This window comes from Lucilia cuprina, chromosome 4 (assembly GCF_022045245.1).
Source record: "Lucilia cuprina isolate Lc7/37 chromosome 4, ASM2204524v1, whole genome shotgun sequence".
NCBI lineage: Eukaryota > Metazoa > Arthropoda > Insecta > Diptera > Calliphoridae > Lucilia > Lucilia cuprina.
The window spans coordinates 66,202,226-66,221,226 of NC_060952.1; the positions used below are offsets into that span (position 1 = coordinate 66,202,226).

General features: G+C 28.7%; 1 protein-coding gene across 4 annotated transcripts in view; it reads left to right on the plus strand.

Annotated features, from left to right (window-relative positions):
• The window catches only part of LOC111687082 (acetylcholine receptor subunit alpha-like), a 209,364-nt gene that overhangs the window by 105,586 nt on the left and 84,777 nt on the right, over positions 1–19,001 (plus strand). For all 4 annotated transcript variants that reach the window (XM_046950732.1, XM_046950731.1, XM_046950735.1 and 1 more), the window contains 3 exons: positions 12,110–12,225; positions 12,284–12,452; positions 13,371–13,507. In XM_046950732.1, the coding sequence (XP_046806688.1) occupies positions 12,110–12,225; positions 12,284–12,452; positions 13,371–13,507 (422 nt within the window). The remainder of the gene's footprint in view (positions 1–12,109; positions 12,226–12,283; positions 12,453–13,370; positions 13,508–19,001) is intronic.

Consider the following 19,001-nt stretch of genomic DNA (forward strand, 5'->3'; position numbering starts at 1 on the left):
TAATCCGTCCATAAATTAGCCTATTGAAATATTTTGTAAGCGGTACATGCTATACAAGAATAGGGTATTTATAAAATTCGACTCAACAAATTTTATATATACGAAATTCTGACTATATATTGTTAAAATGAGTAGTACATTTATTAATTAAGCAAACATCAATCTCTTGAATATAACTTCTACATTAAAAAATACTAAATAACTTATTGCTACTTACTCGCAATGTGGTAGGATATGATGTATTCGGATACATTTTGTACTTTCATATTTTTGTTATTTTATGTAAACAAAAATAAAAATACTCATACAATTATATTAAATTCACACAGAACCTGTACATGTGAGAGAGTAATATTTCTTATGCTCACTTTCGTATCTATTTATTAATTTATGGTAGTAACATCATAAACGAAATTAAATCCGATTTTTTTCATAAACCAAAGAAAATATAAGTACAGAATCATGATGTAATAAGTAAGGTAAGAGCGTTTAAGCAACAACCGCAACAAACACAATATTTTTTTGTTTGTTTAGAGTATGGGTTTTGTCAAAATGAAATTTTTAAAATTGAAAAATTATAAATATTAGAAAGAAAATTTTTTGTATATTTCACAATATTACATATACCACCGTCGTTGCATTTAAATTTTATTTGCAGCAGAACGACGTCTTATTGGTGATTCATCTGATATTCTTCATTTGGAACCCTTTTATCAGCATTTTCATTCATAATTTTTGATTTGATTTTTTTTTTCGTTTAAAAACACAAATTTAATTTTTATGTTAGAATAAAAATAAATAAATTATTTTTGACAAAACCCAGGCACTTTTACAATAAACAAATAAAAGTCAGCTGCCTTGATGATTTCACCTTACTTAGTGCATCCTGTACAGATTATTACAATTTTACAAAATTTTGAAACTGTTTATCAATATTTCCATTTTGTGGTTTATCGAGTTACAACAACAAGTCCATTAAATACGATATTTGTGTGTCATTGAATGATGTATACTCATAATAATATTAAATCATTTCATTGTTGATGGAATGCATGCATGTTATTAGAAATGATTTCATTTACATTTTATATAAAGTTTTATTTTAACGGATTGGTTGATGCATGAAAATGGGCGATGATTTACAAAATTAAGAATATATGACTTGATTGCCTGAATGTTACGCATGTAATAATCCTTAAAACGAAATCCTTATTCTTTAATTTTTGTTTTCACGAGTATATTTTGTCATTTCATGTGTCGTAAAATTGCCTAACTCGCATGTGGTATATGAAAAGCATGTTGTATATATCGAAAGCATAAGAATAAACGAATAATAGTAAAACAATTAATATTCATATCTATCTTTATTTTTTGCATGACCTAATAAAAAATATAAATACATAATAAATATAGATGTATGCATAAGTAAATATTTTAAAATTTACATACTCATTTAAATACGTAAACACAATAATGCGTATGTCGTTATTGTATATTTATAAATACTCAAATACATACAGACATTCATATGTATGTAAATCGTAATTTTATAACTCTATTTTATTTAATTAACCACTACACTATGAATAACAAAAATAATTGATTACATACAATACTATTACATAGCATATGATCAGGCTTGTATTCTAAAATACACAAACCAACAACCTCTCCCCTCTTTTCCCGTCTTATGTAAATAAATACTTGTAGTTAAATGCATGTTTAATATCTGATCTTCCGTTGGAACAGTTTGGAGATGATAATGGATGATCAATTGTTTGTTTCCAAAGCTCATTGAATATTCAAAACATTTGGAAAAAAAGAAACTTAATACGCGTTTTCCTATTATTAAATCTTCTATTTACTTCCTTTATGTGTGTGTATTCTAAATGATTATTATTATTTTTTTAATAAATAACCATTTTATTCTTTTTAAAGGAAATAGTCTGTCAATAAAAACCATATCTTAAAATAATGACGAGACAGGCTGTGAAAAATTAAACTCTTTATGTAAAATGAAAGTACTCTCGTCTCTTTGTCTAATACGTTTTAAAATACTTTAGGACAGTAGCAAAGTCAAATTAAAACAAGTAAGAGTGTTATATTCGGCTATGCCGAATCATATATACCCACCATCAAACCGTATGCCGTAAATAAAAAGCTTCCTTAGGGAATTTTCGTTTGCAACTATTGTCTGATCATAACATTGTAAATAGATTTTGGTTCGTATAAAACTTCACTTGGACAGATATTGCCAATTTTCAATACCTATAGGGAATATTTGCGTTAAATTTCAACTCTATATCACTTTTTGGACTTACATCCGTCCGAGCTTTTTTCCACTAATTACAAGTGGAGAACGGTTTAATGGCGAATAGAAGGGATGAAAAAGGAAGTGCGGAAAATATTTAGTCGAAGTATTAACCAATTTGTTACAATTGTGTATTGTTTACTATTTTTAATTTTTACAATACTTAATATATGATTTTTAATGGTATTACACTTATTTGTCATTAGCTTTTTAATTTGTATAGCATTATTTTTATGTTTATGTTCATCCCAGCAGTTCGACGGGACAGTCCCGAATTGACCACTTAACCTACCACATGTGGTGGCCCCTAGCCACCTGACTACTCAGGTGACCAACCATTTTAACATGGGCTTGTCCTACGAGGAAGTCAAACGTTACTCTACACCCTACAAAGAGATAGTTAAAAGACGGTCTAAAATAGTCAAAGGATGGTAATCTCCAAATGGGTTCTTGAAAGTCAGTCACATTATTAGCTATTTAACTGGCGCTTCTTTTCTTGCTATAAAACTAGGGCATGAGTTTATTTGTGACGAAAAACCAAAAACATACGAATTACAATCATCCAGGTGGTTAACTATTAATGGAAATGACATTCCCAGCAGTTCGACAAAGAATCAATGCATACGAAAAAGTCAGTAATTTCCACTAATAGTTAACCAGGATTATAATTCGTATGCTTTGGGTCATTCGTCATGAATATACCCTTTGTAATCAAGAATGAAGACAGTCGTCACTTTAATGTCCTTTTTGTAAGCGGAAGCGGAACAGTCGTCTCTTTACTGTCCTCAAGTAACCTCTTAAAAATTGTTTTTTTTTGTACTTCCGAAAGTAGTTATTTTACCCATCTTTTGGAGAAATGATTATTACTTTCTACTAATATGCCACCATCTGGTTGGCTCAAATTTATATCTTTAGGGTCAATCGTCACATTATTGTCCCATAGTATTCTAGAGAGTAGACACTTGAAATGTTTAAATTTTAGTTCCATTAATATCTTACTGCCTGGCTGACTCCAATTCGTATGTTTTTGGTCTTTCGTCACAAAGAAACTCTTTGTAATCGAGAATGAAGACAGTCGTCACTTTAGTGTCCGCTTTGTAAGCGAGAGCGGAGGCAATCGTCTCTTTACTGTCTCCAAGTAATCTAGAGATTAGACTCTTAAAAATTGTTTTCGTTTTATTGTACTTCCGAAAAAAGTTATTTTACCCATCTTTCGGAAAAATGGGTGTTACTTTCTACTAATATGCCACATCTGGTTGACTCAAATTTATATCTTTTGGGTCAATTGTCACATTGATGTCCCATAGTATTCTAGAGAGTAGACACTTAAAATTAATTAAAATTAACCTTTATTTCCATTAATATCTTACCACCTGTTGGCTCCAATTCGCATGTTTTGGGCCATTCATCAAGAATAAAAGTAAATCGTCACTATCCTAGAACACATCCATGTCCTAGTTTTATAGCATGAAAAGTAGAACCCATTTGGAGATTACTGTCTCTTTGTAGGGTGTAGAGTGACGATTGACTTCCTCGTAGGTTAAGTGTTAAGTTCGGGGTCGAACTGCAGATATCTATAAGTTCTGTGTGTATTTAATACACTTGTATGAGTATTTTTATTTTTGTTTACATAAAACAAAGAATAATAAGAAATTGGGGCTTGTCAGTTGGTACCTAAAGGAGTTGTCATTCGGTACCTAACTCTAAGAATGTATTAGTAGAATTTGTATAAGTATTGGAGCTCCAACCACTTTCACTACTGTTTCCAAACACACATAGTTGCATAAAACCGTACTTAAAATTTTTAGGATAAATATATCACATTTAAATTTTTTACTTTCGCAGATTTTTATTTTTTTAAGAAAACATTTAATTAGTAAATATTTAATAAATATATTTTTTGGACTTTAAATCTCTTTTATTTAAAAAAGTTAAGGTTTTTTTTAATTTTTTTCAACACCAAAATTTACAACTACGTTTTTTTAATTAATTGTCAAAAAAATTAAAAATATATTTTTTTCGTTTGTTAAAAATAAAAAGATTTCGATTTGTTAAATACGGTAAAAGTGTGTAAAATAAATACAAAATTTTATGAGTGTGTGCAAAAATGTCTTATAAGTCATATTATAGTGATGTTTTCGCGAAAAAGTTGTGAACTATCATGAGAGAGGTAAGTTCTCTCAAGTGTGTTGAATTTACACATAACACGTCTGACACTGAACACTAAGAAGAGAAACACTGTCATTTTTTTACAACAACAATGTTACGTTCTTATCACAGACGAGTAATGTGTAACTCCAACACATATGTAAGAAACTAACTCTCTCTCCAAACTTCAAAACTTTAAATTGGAAGTTGTATGACTTACTATTAAATTAAGCTATAAAATATGCTAAGAATTAAATTTTTTCTCTTTTTCGTTAATATAATTTGTTTATGATATAATTTCACACGTTCACACCTACAAATATTTTACTAAAATGACATGACCACAACAAAAATATATTTTCCTTTAAATATATACATATTTTTTTGTTGTAATATCAGTTTAAAACACAAAAATAATAAATATTTGCTTAGACCTATTTGAAATTACAAAACTAATTTAAAATCAAAATTAAATTTACAAAAAATTGTTGTTACGTCTTTTTCGTTACATATTTGATAGGCATAGACGTACCTTTAGACTTAGTGATGTAGTGTAAAATGCGCATTATGACACACTAAATTGAGTGATAGTGTCCATGGACGTTATTACAATTTTAAAAGTGTCACATCGTCTATGATCAAAGTCCATGGATCCCATTTATAAAAAATTGGTTTAATTTAGCGACGTAGCGTTAAAAATCACTCATAAACGACTTCTTAACGTCCATGGGCTGTTGTCAGTTAGTGAGCTGGACCGTTTTTATAATAATATCATGATTGTACATGTCTCATTAAAAACTTTGCCCAGCTTCAAAAAAATATTTTTTATGAGGATTTCCAAACTATTTGAAGTCTATCGATTGCAGCTGGTCAGCTAAACCGGTTACAAAAAATACTCCTTTAAATGAAAAAATATGATATCCAATTTATTTTGCAAATATATTTTGTAAAAAATATAAAACATTTTCAATTATTGTAGATTGTGATTGATTATACAATAATTTTTCTGTAAATAATGTAAGTTAAAATTTAAAACTAACACCAATTTTTTCCAAGTGCTTTTCATTTTTTTTTTCATTTTATTTATTTTTATTAAATCTTTCTATAAAGAAATTTACAATAAGTATTAAAATCTTAAACTAAACTATAAATAACGTTGTTATTGCCGTTGCAATTTCAACCAAAGTTCTCCATATTTTGATTTTCTGGCAAAATCCAAAGTTTCCGTTCTTCTCTTCTATATGACCCTCATATTCATATGCTTTTCATAATAACTTTTTTACGATAAACAAAAACAAAATCTATGTTGTATAGAGTAAGGACAACAACGTATTGCTAGTGCTAAGCGCTCTATGTGTGTATAGAAAACACAAAGGCTATAGCTAAGCGCATTTACAAAAACAAATGAGTACCAAGCGCATAGGGCTTGGCAACTTTGGTCTAAACGCAGTATGTAAAGCTGGAGGTCCACACAACGCGTTCTACGCTTTCTCTCATTATATGCGTTTGTGAAAAAAGTAGAATCAATGTATTTGTATACTGAAAACGACAAGCACAACAGCGTAGAATGCTCTGACGCTTTAAATGCTTAACCGTCTTGTCTATACCCGAGCAAAATTACGTACATCAATACCCAACATACCCGGGTGTGTCATACAATTTATATGGCTTTTTCTTCTTTTTATACATTTCCAGTGTATAATTTAGATAATTATTAAAATTAATTTAAACAAACGTCTGTATATATAAATTAAATAGTTTTGATCATAAACCATTAAATTTTAGCAAAATCTTTTAAAGTTTTTTTATTGCTTTCCTATTAATAAAAATATCATATTCAAAAAACCTAAAGAAAAACTCCTTCATAACGTATAATGTACATTATGCAGAATTTGTGAAATTTTGACTTCAAAAAGCTATTACTCAGTCACCGGACAGATAATCGAACAAAACTTTTTATATATTATTTATTAAGGTGAATAGAATCGATTAGCATTAAAGGAATTGTGTTTGCTGTCGTAAGTAAGGAAGTTTTTTTTGCAAAAAAAGATTGCTAAGTCATGGTCAAAAATTCAAATTTTAAAATTTAAACTTAAATATTTTTGTTTATATGAGAATAAAATTATTATTAATATCAGCATAATATTACTTTACTAAGTCATATACAATAAAATAATGTATTCGATCTAAATCGACCCATATTTGTTAATATTACAGGGTCCACAAATATATCACATTCAAATTTATATACAAATATATCACATGACTCTGTATTTGGGACTAAATTTGTTGTTTGGTTAATTTTTTTTTCATAAGATACAAGAATATATATAATTCAGATAATAAATCATAAAATTTATAATGGAACTTAATTTTTGCCCGATAACTGACTTCAAAAATAAAAAAAACATACCCGGGTATGTGGGTATTGACATAACGGTTTCTACTTTTATAAGCGTCACAAGCGGCGCACGAACATGGGAGCAGATTTTGACATTTTATATTCTTTATTTAATGCGTATTTATCAATTTGAATAAAATAAGTTTAATAATTAAAAATTAATAATTTTTTAACGAAAACATAAAAACTTTTATTAAAAAATACTATTTATTATTTTTAATGAAACTAAATTGTTTTTATTCAAAAAATTTCATTTTACTTTTATAAAGAATAAGAAATTAATAATGATTCTACAACTAAGCAGCAAAAACGACATGAACAGCTGCATATAAAAAAATAATCGTATAAATGTTCATAATTTTTTTGAAAGATTCTCAAAACAGAATGTGAAAAAACAGATGTCTGAAAAGTCTTCAAGTAAATTGCGCCTATGAAAACTCATTGTCGACAGCGCTTGTGGTTCCAATTGTAATTAAGCTGTAACGATGTGCAAAATTATGTATTGTATTTAGAATAAAATAATTATAAGGACACGCTTTAAGCAAAATTATATCGCAATCCAAATATACTGTTAAAAAATACTACAATAAAAAAAAGCAGACGAGAGGCCATAGCTGGACTAAAAATATTTTGAGAGTTATCATAAAACAATGCAAGGTAAATATTTAAAGGTATAACAAAAACACGATTTTGATTGCCATAAAAAGTGAGTTAAGTACGTCAAAGTACAGATCCAAACAGGAAAACTTTTTCTTAATTACATTTTAAAGATTCCTTAATGCCCACACAGTGCAACTTTTTATACAACTATGTATTAGTTGCATTGATTTGTTTTTCAACGAATGAGAATTGTGTAACTTACAACTAAAAAAACGCGAAAATCTTGAAAAGCGTGAAACACTTTGACGTCTAAACACAGACGGTGATTCAGCTGGCGCGTACTTTTTTCTTTTTTCCTAAATTTTTATATATTGTATGAAAAAATGTTTGGTTTGGTGGGGGGATTTCCTCTTTTCCCCCGCGTGTTTTATACTTCCACCTAAATTCTGTGTTATACTTTTAAGTAATAATACTTTGCATTACTTATGCTGGGTTTTATAGTTCTCATTAATTGAACATTATATGAAAAGTTTAGAACTATTTAAAATTTTTTCCTATATTGCGAACTATACAACCCACTATTACAACCCAAATCATAAAAACTTAGAGCACTCTAATAAACATAAATATTATATTTATTATGTTTATAAAATATTTGAAAATTAAACTACCATTGTAAAATATATTTATATCCAATTCATTCATCACTTATACACTATTAATTTCACTCCATGATCTGAATGATTCTTAATTTAGCTTTATTGTTTATTTGTTCGTATAATTTGAATGTTAATTTTTCCTAAAAACAATATAAGGTGATTTAAAATAATAAGGAATTTTTATTACAATTTTTATATGTATGTACCTGCATGTAGTTAAGGTGATATACTAAATCATACTTACTTTCTTTCTTTTTATAAGTTACATATTTTTAAATCGGTTATTACATGCAAAAACATAAATATCCATATGTACTTACATATCGCTCATTCACTTCAAAACTGGCATAATAAAGGAAAAACTTTTCGAGAAAAACGACTTTGAATGCTTTGTTACATTTAACAATTTTTAATTATGACTGTATTGTAGTAAATGAGCGAAAGTGAAAGTGACAATATGTATCATAAATAAAGATTTTGTCATATATTACATATTTGTTAAATTTCTAAAACTATGATTTATATCAAAATTTTAATAGGGTCGCAGATAGCTACAACAATTTAGTCCATATTTATCCCATAATATCTTTTTTTAGTTAGATATGGAAGTTCTCGACCCTTTACAAAAAATTTCAAGCCAATATCTCAATTACATTCAAAAATATGTTCATTTAAACCTGTGTCCTTTAATTTCATCTTTTTTATATTTATATTTTACTTAGTATTAAGTATGACAGAACATACATTTGGTGTTGAATAAAATATTTGGACAATTTTTAAAAATTATTTAGTTAATTATTTTATTAAAGACTATAACATTGTATATACAATAAATAAAATAAAATTTTATTATGAGCCACGCACAACAACACCTAAATCACCCCACACAAACCACCTCTCCCACCCACCGAAATATAAAACACAATTTAATACAATTTCATCAGTTAGTATAATAGCTTTTTTTATTTGAACTGTTTATCTTAAACATAATACAATTAATTCTTACAACCTACTTATATAGTTAATTCCTAACACTACCTTTTTTCTATAAAATAATCTGTCATAACGGTATACATATCCATAATGTAATATAAGTCCTTTAAATCTTCCTCGTTTTGAGATGATAGAGTTTCATAACAAATCCATCTTTTTCGCATAGTTGAAAGAACAGGATCAGAAGATAGAAGTAAACTATTAAAAATATCTTCATTCTGTGATTGCCTGGAGCATTTTCTTAAGCTGAAAAGTTGAACATGCTTAAAATCTCAAATTCCTCGCTTCCTGGGCTTCTTCTGTTAACTCTCCAAGTGGAAGAATATTCGATTCAATTATTATTTGACCATGACACAATACGTTGTGTACTGTTGGTGTTAGTTCCCTCCATGGATACAGAGATACAAGTAATTTAGAAATTTCAGATGTATATTCCCCAAATCGATTTCCATTAATTTTATGTTTACTATTCAGTGCCATTAAAATAGTGTTAACTCTTCGAAGCAACTCCTTGTCGATTCCAGTTATTTTTGAAGTAATTTCAAAATCACGAAAAAACCTTCTCGCCGTATTACCGTAATTTGTACTACCGCAACTTGGAAGTGGTTTGTCGATGTTTAATCCCGTCTGAACTTTAAATTCTTCTTGGATTCTGCTTTTTTCCGCAGCTCTCAGTTCTTTCAATTCTTCATTATTTTTTGTTGATTTAGTAAGATTCTCTGGCACACTTCTATATTTGAGGTCGTATGCTATGTGTAAAAAGTAATCCAAAAATCGTATTCTCGCATGAAGTGGTGAAATTCCGAAAGACAGGACTTCTTCATTAATACTTCTGCTTTTGTTTATATTTGAGAATTGCGACTTTTTCTCATTACATATTGAGCATCTCCAGAAGGAAGAAGTTTCTGTTATGGCATTGCTGACCTTTCCATCAATCATTGTTAAGCTTAGCTGATATGATACGTTAATAGAGAATTCCTTTATTTTTATGCAAATGTGCATTTATTTCATCTTATAAATATTCCACTAAATCTTTTGTTGTTTTCTTTGACTCCTTTATATATTCAAATCCAATGGGTCTACAAAAATTTTTTGAACCCGGAGTTGTATTGATACATATATCTTCAAATGAATTTCCGATGCTTGACGATGATGGATTAAGGGAATATGAACGAATTCGTAATGGCACTAATGATGACATAAATACACTTTTGTAGTCTGCTAATGTCCGACTTCCACAAGCTTGTTTGTATTCTGGAAGTGCTGATAAACCGTCACATCCCCACTTACACATTAAGACAACATCACAGTTATGAATTTTCCTTAGATGGTCCTCTGAAAAGTCTGACACAATTCTTGATGCTGTTAATGATGCTTATATACCAATTCTTGTCATTTCCGATACAAAGTAAAAAATTACGAACTGTCTACCTATTAACATTTTGGACTAATTACTATAACCTGTAATTCATTCATTGATATTTCTTATTAGTGAATGAATCGAAATTATCATTACCTGTATATTCTTACCTACATGATTACCTACAATGATCTGTCGAAAAAATTGAGGTAAAAAATAGTTATAAATTTCTGAAAATTTAAGCATAATAGGACCTTTCAATTATAAGGATAAGTAAACAAATAGAAAATAGGTAAATATAACATTTAAACATGTTCTGTCATATTTAATACTAAAATATGATAAATATGAAATTAAAGGATACAGGTTTAAATAAACATATTTTTGAATGTAATTGAGATATTAGCTTGAAATTTTTTGTAAAGGGCCGAGAATTTCCATATCTAACTAAAAAAAGATATTAAGGGATAAATATGGACTAAATTGTTGTAGCTATCTGCGACCCTATTAAAATTTTGATATAAAGCATAGTTTTAGAAATTTAACAAATATGTAATATATGACAAAATCTTTATTTATGAACAAAACTCAATGAAATCTTCAACGCTTGTTAAATTTGTCATTTCAAATAAGAAAATGCAAAAAAAAAATTAAAAGGTCAAAGGGCATCCCGCAATTCCCAAAAATAGGAATGAAAATCCCAAAAATGGGATTTTTTACATTTTTGCCCATAGGGTCCACATATCTTTCAGGGCTGGGAAAATACTTTTGGAGTAAATGGAAAACGTTTTGAGGTTTCCAAAACTGCTTTCAGTTTTCTGATCCCAGCTTTGGGATTTTAGAACATGTCGCCCAAAGTTGAAGTTTTGATAAAAAATAGGTCATATTCGGAAGGACGCAGTGGCAACATTTTCAAAAAATAGGACAAGTTTTTTACGCCAAAGCATTCTGCGTAAAGATACCTTTTAGAAAACTATAAAATTGTTATATGTTCTTAAAGAAAATTTTATTTTATTAATAAAAGAGTTAAGACACATTTTGAAAAAACGGCAAAAATCTAAAATTTTTTGAATTTTTAAATTAAAAAAACATATATTTTTGGATCTGTAAATGATATTGATCTGAAATTTTTTGTATATTATATATATATATATCCATCATGCATAGGAATAAATTCATAAGCATATTTATACATAGTACATACATACATATATTTATTATATTTGTTATACATGATTTACTGCATCTTTTGTATTTATTAGTGTAGCATTGTTACTTAAGATTTAAAATACTTGAGATTAATGATATTGCGTTTGTTAAATTAAATATTAATTTTTGGTGTCCAAATTATTTTAATATTTTTAATTTATTTATGCATTATTGTTATATTATATAATTTCCTAAATAATATTTATATTTTTTACATTTAAAGAAAATATAGTTTATTGTTGTGCATGTATTTAAATCAAATATTTTATTGCTCTTAATTGTTATTGATATCTAAGAACCGCTTAAATTGTACGATAACCTATGAAAAATTTTGATCTAAAACTGACTTCAGTAATGCATATATAATATTTTTTAATTACTGCCAATTCTTTTATGAATCAACAAAACTGATTGAATGCCAAAAATAGGTTGATTTACGACATATGGATGAACAACAAGGTAGTAATATCGTCGATGTGGGAGTCGATCTCTCAGAGTTCTACATGTCGGTCGAATGGGATATACTTGAAGTTCCGGCAGTAAGGTGGGTCATAATATTTTATTTTTATTCTGTATTCTGTAATTTTATTTAATCCTGATAGAAATGAAAAATTTTACACATGCTGCGACGAACCATACCTTGATATAACATTTAACATAACCATGCGTCGTAAAACTCTTTTTTATACAGTAAACATTATTATTCCATGTATGGGTATATCATTCCTTACAGTCCTTACATTTTATTTGCCATCCGACAGTGGAGAGAAGGTGAGTACCTAATTTGTATTACATTTACATATGTACATTAGGCCGACTCATAGAAAATGGTGCTTGAGTTACCCCCTCAAATATATTTTGGAATATAACAGTTATGTGCAGACGGTTATTTATGACTAATTCATCATTGGACGCGGTTTTAAAACCCCCATATTGGATATTTTGTTTCAAAACAAAACCAAAATTAAAACAAGTATGAATGTATAGTCGGGCGTAGCCGACCATATGATACCCTACACCAGTCAGTATGTGTGTTAAAAATGGGGATTATTTAGAAAAATAAAGGATTTGGTTTGTTTTTTAACTTTATTTCGGAATATTTTTATTTTTTTTTTTTTTTTGTTAAAAAATAGATTTTTTACAAGAGGGCTATAATGGACCGATTTTAACCATTTTCAATAGGCTTCGTCCTTAGGCCAAAAGAGGCGTGTGTGCCAAATTTCATCCAATTATCTTGAAAATTGCGGCCTGTACCTTGCGCACAAGGTTTACATGGACAGTCAGCCAGCTAGCCAAACGGACGGATGGACATAGGTTAATCGAATCAGAAATTGATTCTAAGCCAATGGTATACTTTAAGGTGGGTATAGGACGAATATTTTTGTATGTTACAAACATCAGCACAAACCCAATATACCCTCCCCACTAAAGTGGTGTAGGGTATAATAAAATAGTTCCAAAATACCTTTTCTTATTTGGTCAAGATTTTTTAAACGGTCATCGCTAGACTTAATATATTTTGGGAATCATCATAAAACAAAGAAAGGTAAATTTTGAGAAGGGTAACAAAAACACGTATTTGCTTTTCATACAGAATAAGTCAATCTAATATACATGCTTCATTATATACATAAATAATTATAATAACTTATTATTAATTAATATATTTTATTTTTTTCTCTCCAAAAGGTTACATTATCTATATCTATTCTTATTAGTCTCCACGTGTTCTTCTTACTAGTAGTTGAAATTATACCGCCCACATCATTGGTAGTGCCTCTTCTAGGCAAATATTTAATATTTGCTATGATATTGGTATCTATAAGGTAATATAAAATCACCTTTTTTAAACATTATTTCAAACGAGCTATTTAAGGATATTTTTAAGCAAAGTCAGTAATCTCCACTTTTATAAATTTTTATACTGGACAAAGACTATATTTATCTATGATTTCTTTTTAAGAATCAGAAATACTGTATTAAAATAAATGTTCTTTATTATAGAAAAACAAGTATGAATTTATAGTCGGACATTGTCGACCATATTAAATTATATAAAGCATTTAATTTGTTTTATTGTGAAATTTTTTACTTATTGTTGACAAAAAAGAGATTTTCTACACGAGGGCTCATAGGGAAGAACGGGTAAATATGGTCCTATCCTTATAAATTTTGGTAGATGAATTTACGTCTACTTCGAAGTCATTTATGTAGATTTTGATCGTTTTATTAGTAATTATAAGTTAATTTTGACCTTCAAGTCATTTTCTGAAGGGGAGTTTGTATGGGGGCTAGGGTCAAATGAGGCCCGATCACTATAAAAATTAGTATTGTCATTTATCGTTCTATAAAACTAATTTTTGATGATTTTTGTTGACATTATAAAACATTTAACGTAATTGTGAGCCTAAAGGCCCGATTCGGGGGGTACGGTTGTATGGGGGCTAGAAGAAATAATGGACCGATTTCAACCATTTTCAATAGCGTTCGTCCTTGAACCAAAAAAAGGGTATGTGCCAAATTTCATCAAATTATCTTGAAAATTGCGACCTGTAGCGTGCGCACAATGTTTACATGGGCACACAGACAGACGGACATAGCTAAATCGACTCTGAAAGTGATTCTGAGCCGATTGGTATACTTTAAGGTGGGTCTAGGACCAATATTTTTGGGTGTTACAAACTTCAGCACAAACGCATAATACCCTCCCCACTATAGTGGTGTAGGGTATAATTATCAAAAAGAGGAAGAAACATTATTATAAAAATATTGAATTTTGTAGAAAATATACAGTCATTTTATAGCTAAATAGAGAGTTCCTTAATCGGTTAATTGATGGAAATTATTCGGTTTATTCGTTATTTAAATTTTACAATTTTCCATTAGCCGATCGATGATTTAATATTTGAATACTCTAATGTATATGTATATAACATTTCAGAAAGATATAAAACACAAAAATAGCTTGATAGCTTTTAAAGCTATTGCAAATTCTCCAGGCCATTAACGTGTCTCACAGCACATAAATTCGAAATGTGACAAAAAAAATCTACTTATTTTTGAGATATATTCTAAAAAACATTTTCTTACTTAAAATATATTAATAATTCCTCGAATAATAGCCATGTTCAAAAAAGTTTGATTTTTTCAACGGCCGTTTCAAATCTCCTATTTCAGTTTTTTTGAAACTTTGTTAAACTAATTTCAAACTTTTTAGAAGATCTCGTGGGGATTTATGGACAACAAATAAGTGAATAAAACGGTGAAAAAATTAGAAGAATAATTCTTACAGTTTAGCTGAACCTGCGATTTGAACTATGCGGATTTCGGGAAAATCGCACTTTTCTGTAAAATTCTAAAGTATACGTATTAATTTTTTACTGTTGCACATTTTATACAAAGTATTTCAGAGTATTTAAGACCAGATAATATAAAATATATGTTCTAAATTTTATTCAAATCGGACATTCTTAACCCATAAAATGTGGAGTTCAAAAATCAAATTTTGTAAAATTTGTGAATTCTCAGTAAACCATATTGAAATATTATTTATTTGTTCATCATGTTTAATAAATATGACTTGAGTTCTAAGTATAAAGTATTATATTTAAAATAACAGCTATAAAAGTAAAAATTAACCCTTTAAATACATGGGACAAATTTAATCCCGAAGATTAAAATATTGTCAAAACACAAAAACATTTGAATAATGCTATATATAATTAGAGAAGTAATACAAAAAATTATATATTGGGTTTATGAGTTAAAACTTTTTGACCACATAAAGTTTTTTTTTTTGACATATTGGATTGTATCGACCGTAAAAAATTATTACATAAATTATAAGTTTCAAAAACAAAATTTTTCTTTTAAATGTGTTCATATCTAGTTAATTCCATAGTAAAAAGGGTTCAGGTATAATTTTTATACTTAATGTATTTTTTTGTTTTATATCTGTTATTCCTCTAATTATATAGAGCATTACTCAAATGGATAGTGTTTTTCGGTTTTTTAACTTTGGTGTTAAATTGTTCTCAAGTGCGTCAAAGGGTAAATTTAGTTTTCTCTATTTTAAGTATCGGACTATATACTATAAACTCCAGCAAATTTTGATAAATATAGCTCACAAATATATATTATTTCGACATGGTATAATAAGAATTCACAAATTGTACAAAATTTGACCTTTGATCTCCACATTTTATGGGTAAAGAATGTCCGATTTGAATAAAATTTGGAATATATATTTTATATTATCTGATCTTTATACTCTGAAAATACTTTGTTTAAAATGTGCAACAGTTAAAAATTAATACCAATACTCTAAAATTTTACAAAAATTGCGATTTTTCCGAAATCCGCAGAGTTAAAATCATAGGTACAACTAAACTGTGAGAATTATTCATCTAATTTTTTAGCGTTTTATTCACTTATCTGTTGTCCATAAATCCCCATGAGATCTTCTAAAAAGTTTGAAATTAGTTTAACAAAGTTTCACAAAACTGAAATTGGAGATTTGAAAAGGCCGTTGAAAAAATCAAACTTTTTTCAACATAGCTGAGAACAAGTTCGCGTTATCATATACATACAAAAAATATTATTCGAGTAATTATTAATATATTAAAATAATTAATATAATAAGTACATTTTTTGTCACATTTCGAATTTATGTGCTGTGAGACACGTTAATTTCCTGGGGAATTTGCAATAATTTGCAAGTTTTCATGCAATTTTTATATTATATTTTATATCTTTCTGGAAGGCCTATTTTGTGCACATTGCAATTCTTTTATAATAAAGTTCAAAATTTATTACTAAATGGCTAAATTTGAGCAAAAACTGAAAAAAAATCGATTTTTCCCCTTGTAAATGCACTTGGAAGCTTCAGAGCCGTTAACGTTATTCGGTCAGCCTAATTTTTTTGCATGACATAGTTTACAAGCTTTACAAGAGGGGGGGGGGACGGCCTGTCGGATGATTTTTCCTTCATACAAGCTTGGAGCACTCTAGTATACATGCTGCCCAGCGATTCGTCGGCACACTACAGAACTGTTTATTTCACCTACCGCTTGGAGTTACACCTAGCTAACGGCTATTTAGATGGCTAGCTATTTTAACATACGGTTATCCTACAAGGAAGTAGATTATTTAGAGACCGTATGAAAACTAGTCCAAAAGAATCAATTTAATTTTTCTCGTGTCCATACGTAGCCATTAGACAGGCATGGGTGTAATGATTCCACAAAGTAATTCATTACATGACCAAATACAATTACTTGTAATGTGTAATTGAGAAATAATCAATATCAATTATTTGTGATGTGTAATTGACCAGTAACCAATTACAATTACCTGTAATTATAATTAAGGTGTTGGCAATTACAATTAACACGTAATTAAATAGGACAAATTTGTAATTGGAAACTCTTTAATTACAAGAGCAATTATTTGTAATTCGGAAAACTTCCAGTAATTTTAATTTTAAAAACTTAAATTACAATTTCAAATAATTCTAATTGGTTATAGTTCAATTACAATTACAAGTAATTGTAATTGGTAAAGCATCAATAACAATTACTTCAAATGTAATTGTACAAGCTCAAAGTGATCTATACATGGCGCATAGTGCAGTCCAAATGATAAAGCGTTCATTACACATACATATGGATTATCAACGTCAATTCCTTACAACAATCTAATAAAACTGGTATTTTTTCCCGATCTGTTTCATCTCCAGGGAAAATCCTTCTCTTCATTTAAATTTCTAACACAGACTTTATCTATAAAGTTGTTCATTTCCTTTTAATTTTGTTTTTAAGTTTACGTCTTTGCTCATCTTTTTCTCAAAACATATGGATCGCTTGAATGAAATCGTCGATAGGTACAGATACTCTATCTTAAACAGAGCATCATCAATAGTCCAGGTTGGAAGTGAGAGATTTTTAATGGTACGAACATCTTTCAATGTGTATGTTGATTCATTTTGCTGGCTCGATATGTCCACTGATGTTCTGTAAGACGTGTTTTCCATTTGTGTGTTTCACTAGTCTTTCTTAGACATAATTGTATTATCTACTCTTTGGGCACCTATCGATTTAAATGTTTTCTCTTCCATCAACGTAATTGAAGATAAATCGTCAAAAAAGGAGCATGAGCCGAGTTTTTTTCTCCAACATACAAGTATTCCTGAAGAATGTGACATTTTCCTTCTCACAGCGTTTATATTGGTAGCAATACCATCACCATCACTTTCGGAACTGCTTCCGAAGAAAATTTCTTATATTGCAGGAAAACCTACAAGTATGTCAAAAATTTATTTATTCAATTAGTGGGAGTTCTATTTCGTAGCTATTTGTTAGGATTTCACCTAACTTTTGTAAAATTTAATATCTTTTTATTAAACAACCAAGCCTGTAAAAAGTTGATACAAAATTCAGATAGAACGCTTTCAGCGATTCTCGTTGAAATATAAATATTGAAAAATTGTTATCGCAACCGAATTTATCCGTTTTCCTCCTTTTTGACACTTTTCTTCCTATTGAAATAATGAACATATTATTATTCTAAAAAATTGCTATATTGTAGTGAGCCCATAATTATGTCATATTACATATTGACATGTACAAGTCATACATGGGGTGTCCCTTTACTTTTTAAATTAACGACGATAAATTTCATTTTTCTATCATTTCTAGTTTAGGAGATATGATGTTACCGAATTTACCCGTTCGCTAAACATTCGAGTTTCCGGTCTTAGTGGATCTGTTTGGTAAAAGGCCAATCTCTTGTTCAAATGTAAGCTCTTTAGATTCGCCCGTTTAGGCTGTGCAATGATGAGTCAGTCGGTCAGTCAGTATCGTTAGAATTGTATATGTATACATAGATAATGTTATTTTAAAATAAATGATATGAACAATCTGATGATTAAGGTATGGTACTACATTTCGAAATTTACTCTACTGTAGACATATACATAGACCTTGATTATCCGTGATTCGAAATCGATGTTGTTATTTTAAAATAAATGATATGAACAATCTGATGATTAAGGTATGGTACTACATTTCGAAATTTACTCTACTGTAGACATATACATAGACCTTGATTTTCCGTGATTCGAAATCCTTATCTACAAAATTTTTTTCTATATTTTTGAATCATTAATGAATATAAAATCCTTGAATTATTTAATTTTTATATAAATATGTACATATTCATTTATTAATTAATAAAAATATCTATTAAAAAAGTAGAAAAAGTTGGCGCTCAATTAACCGGGAAAATCGATTATACAGAATGCTTTTATGTATGCTTTTATGA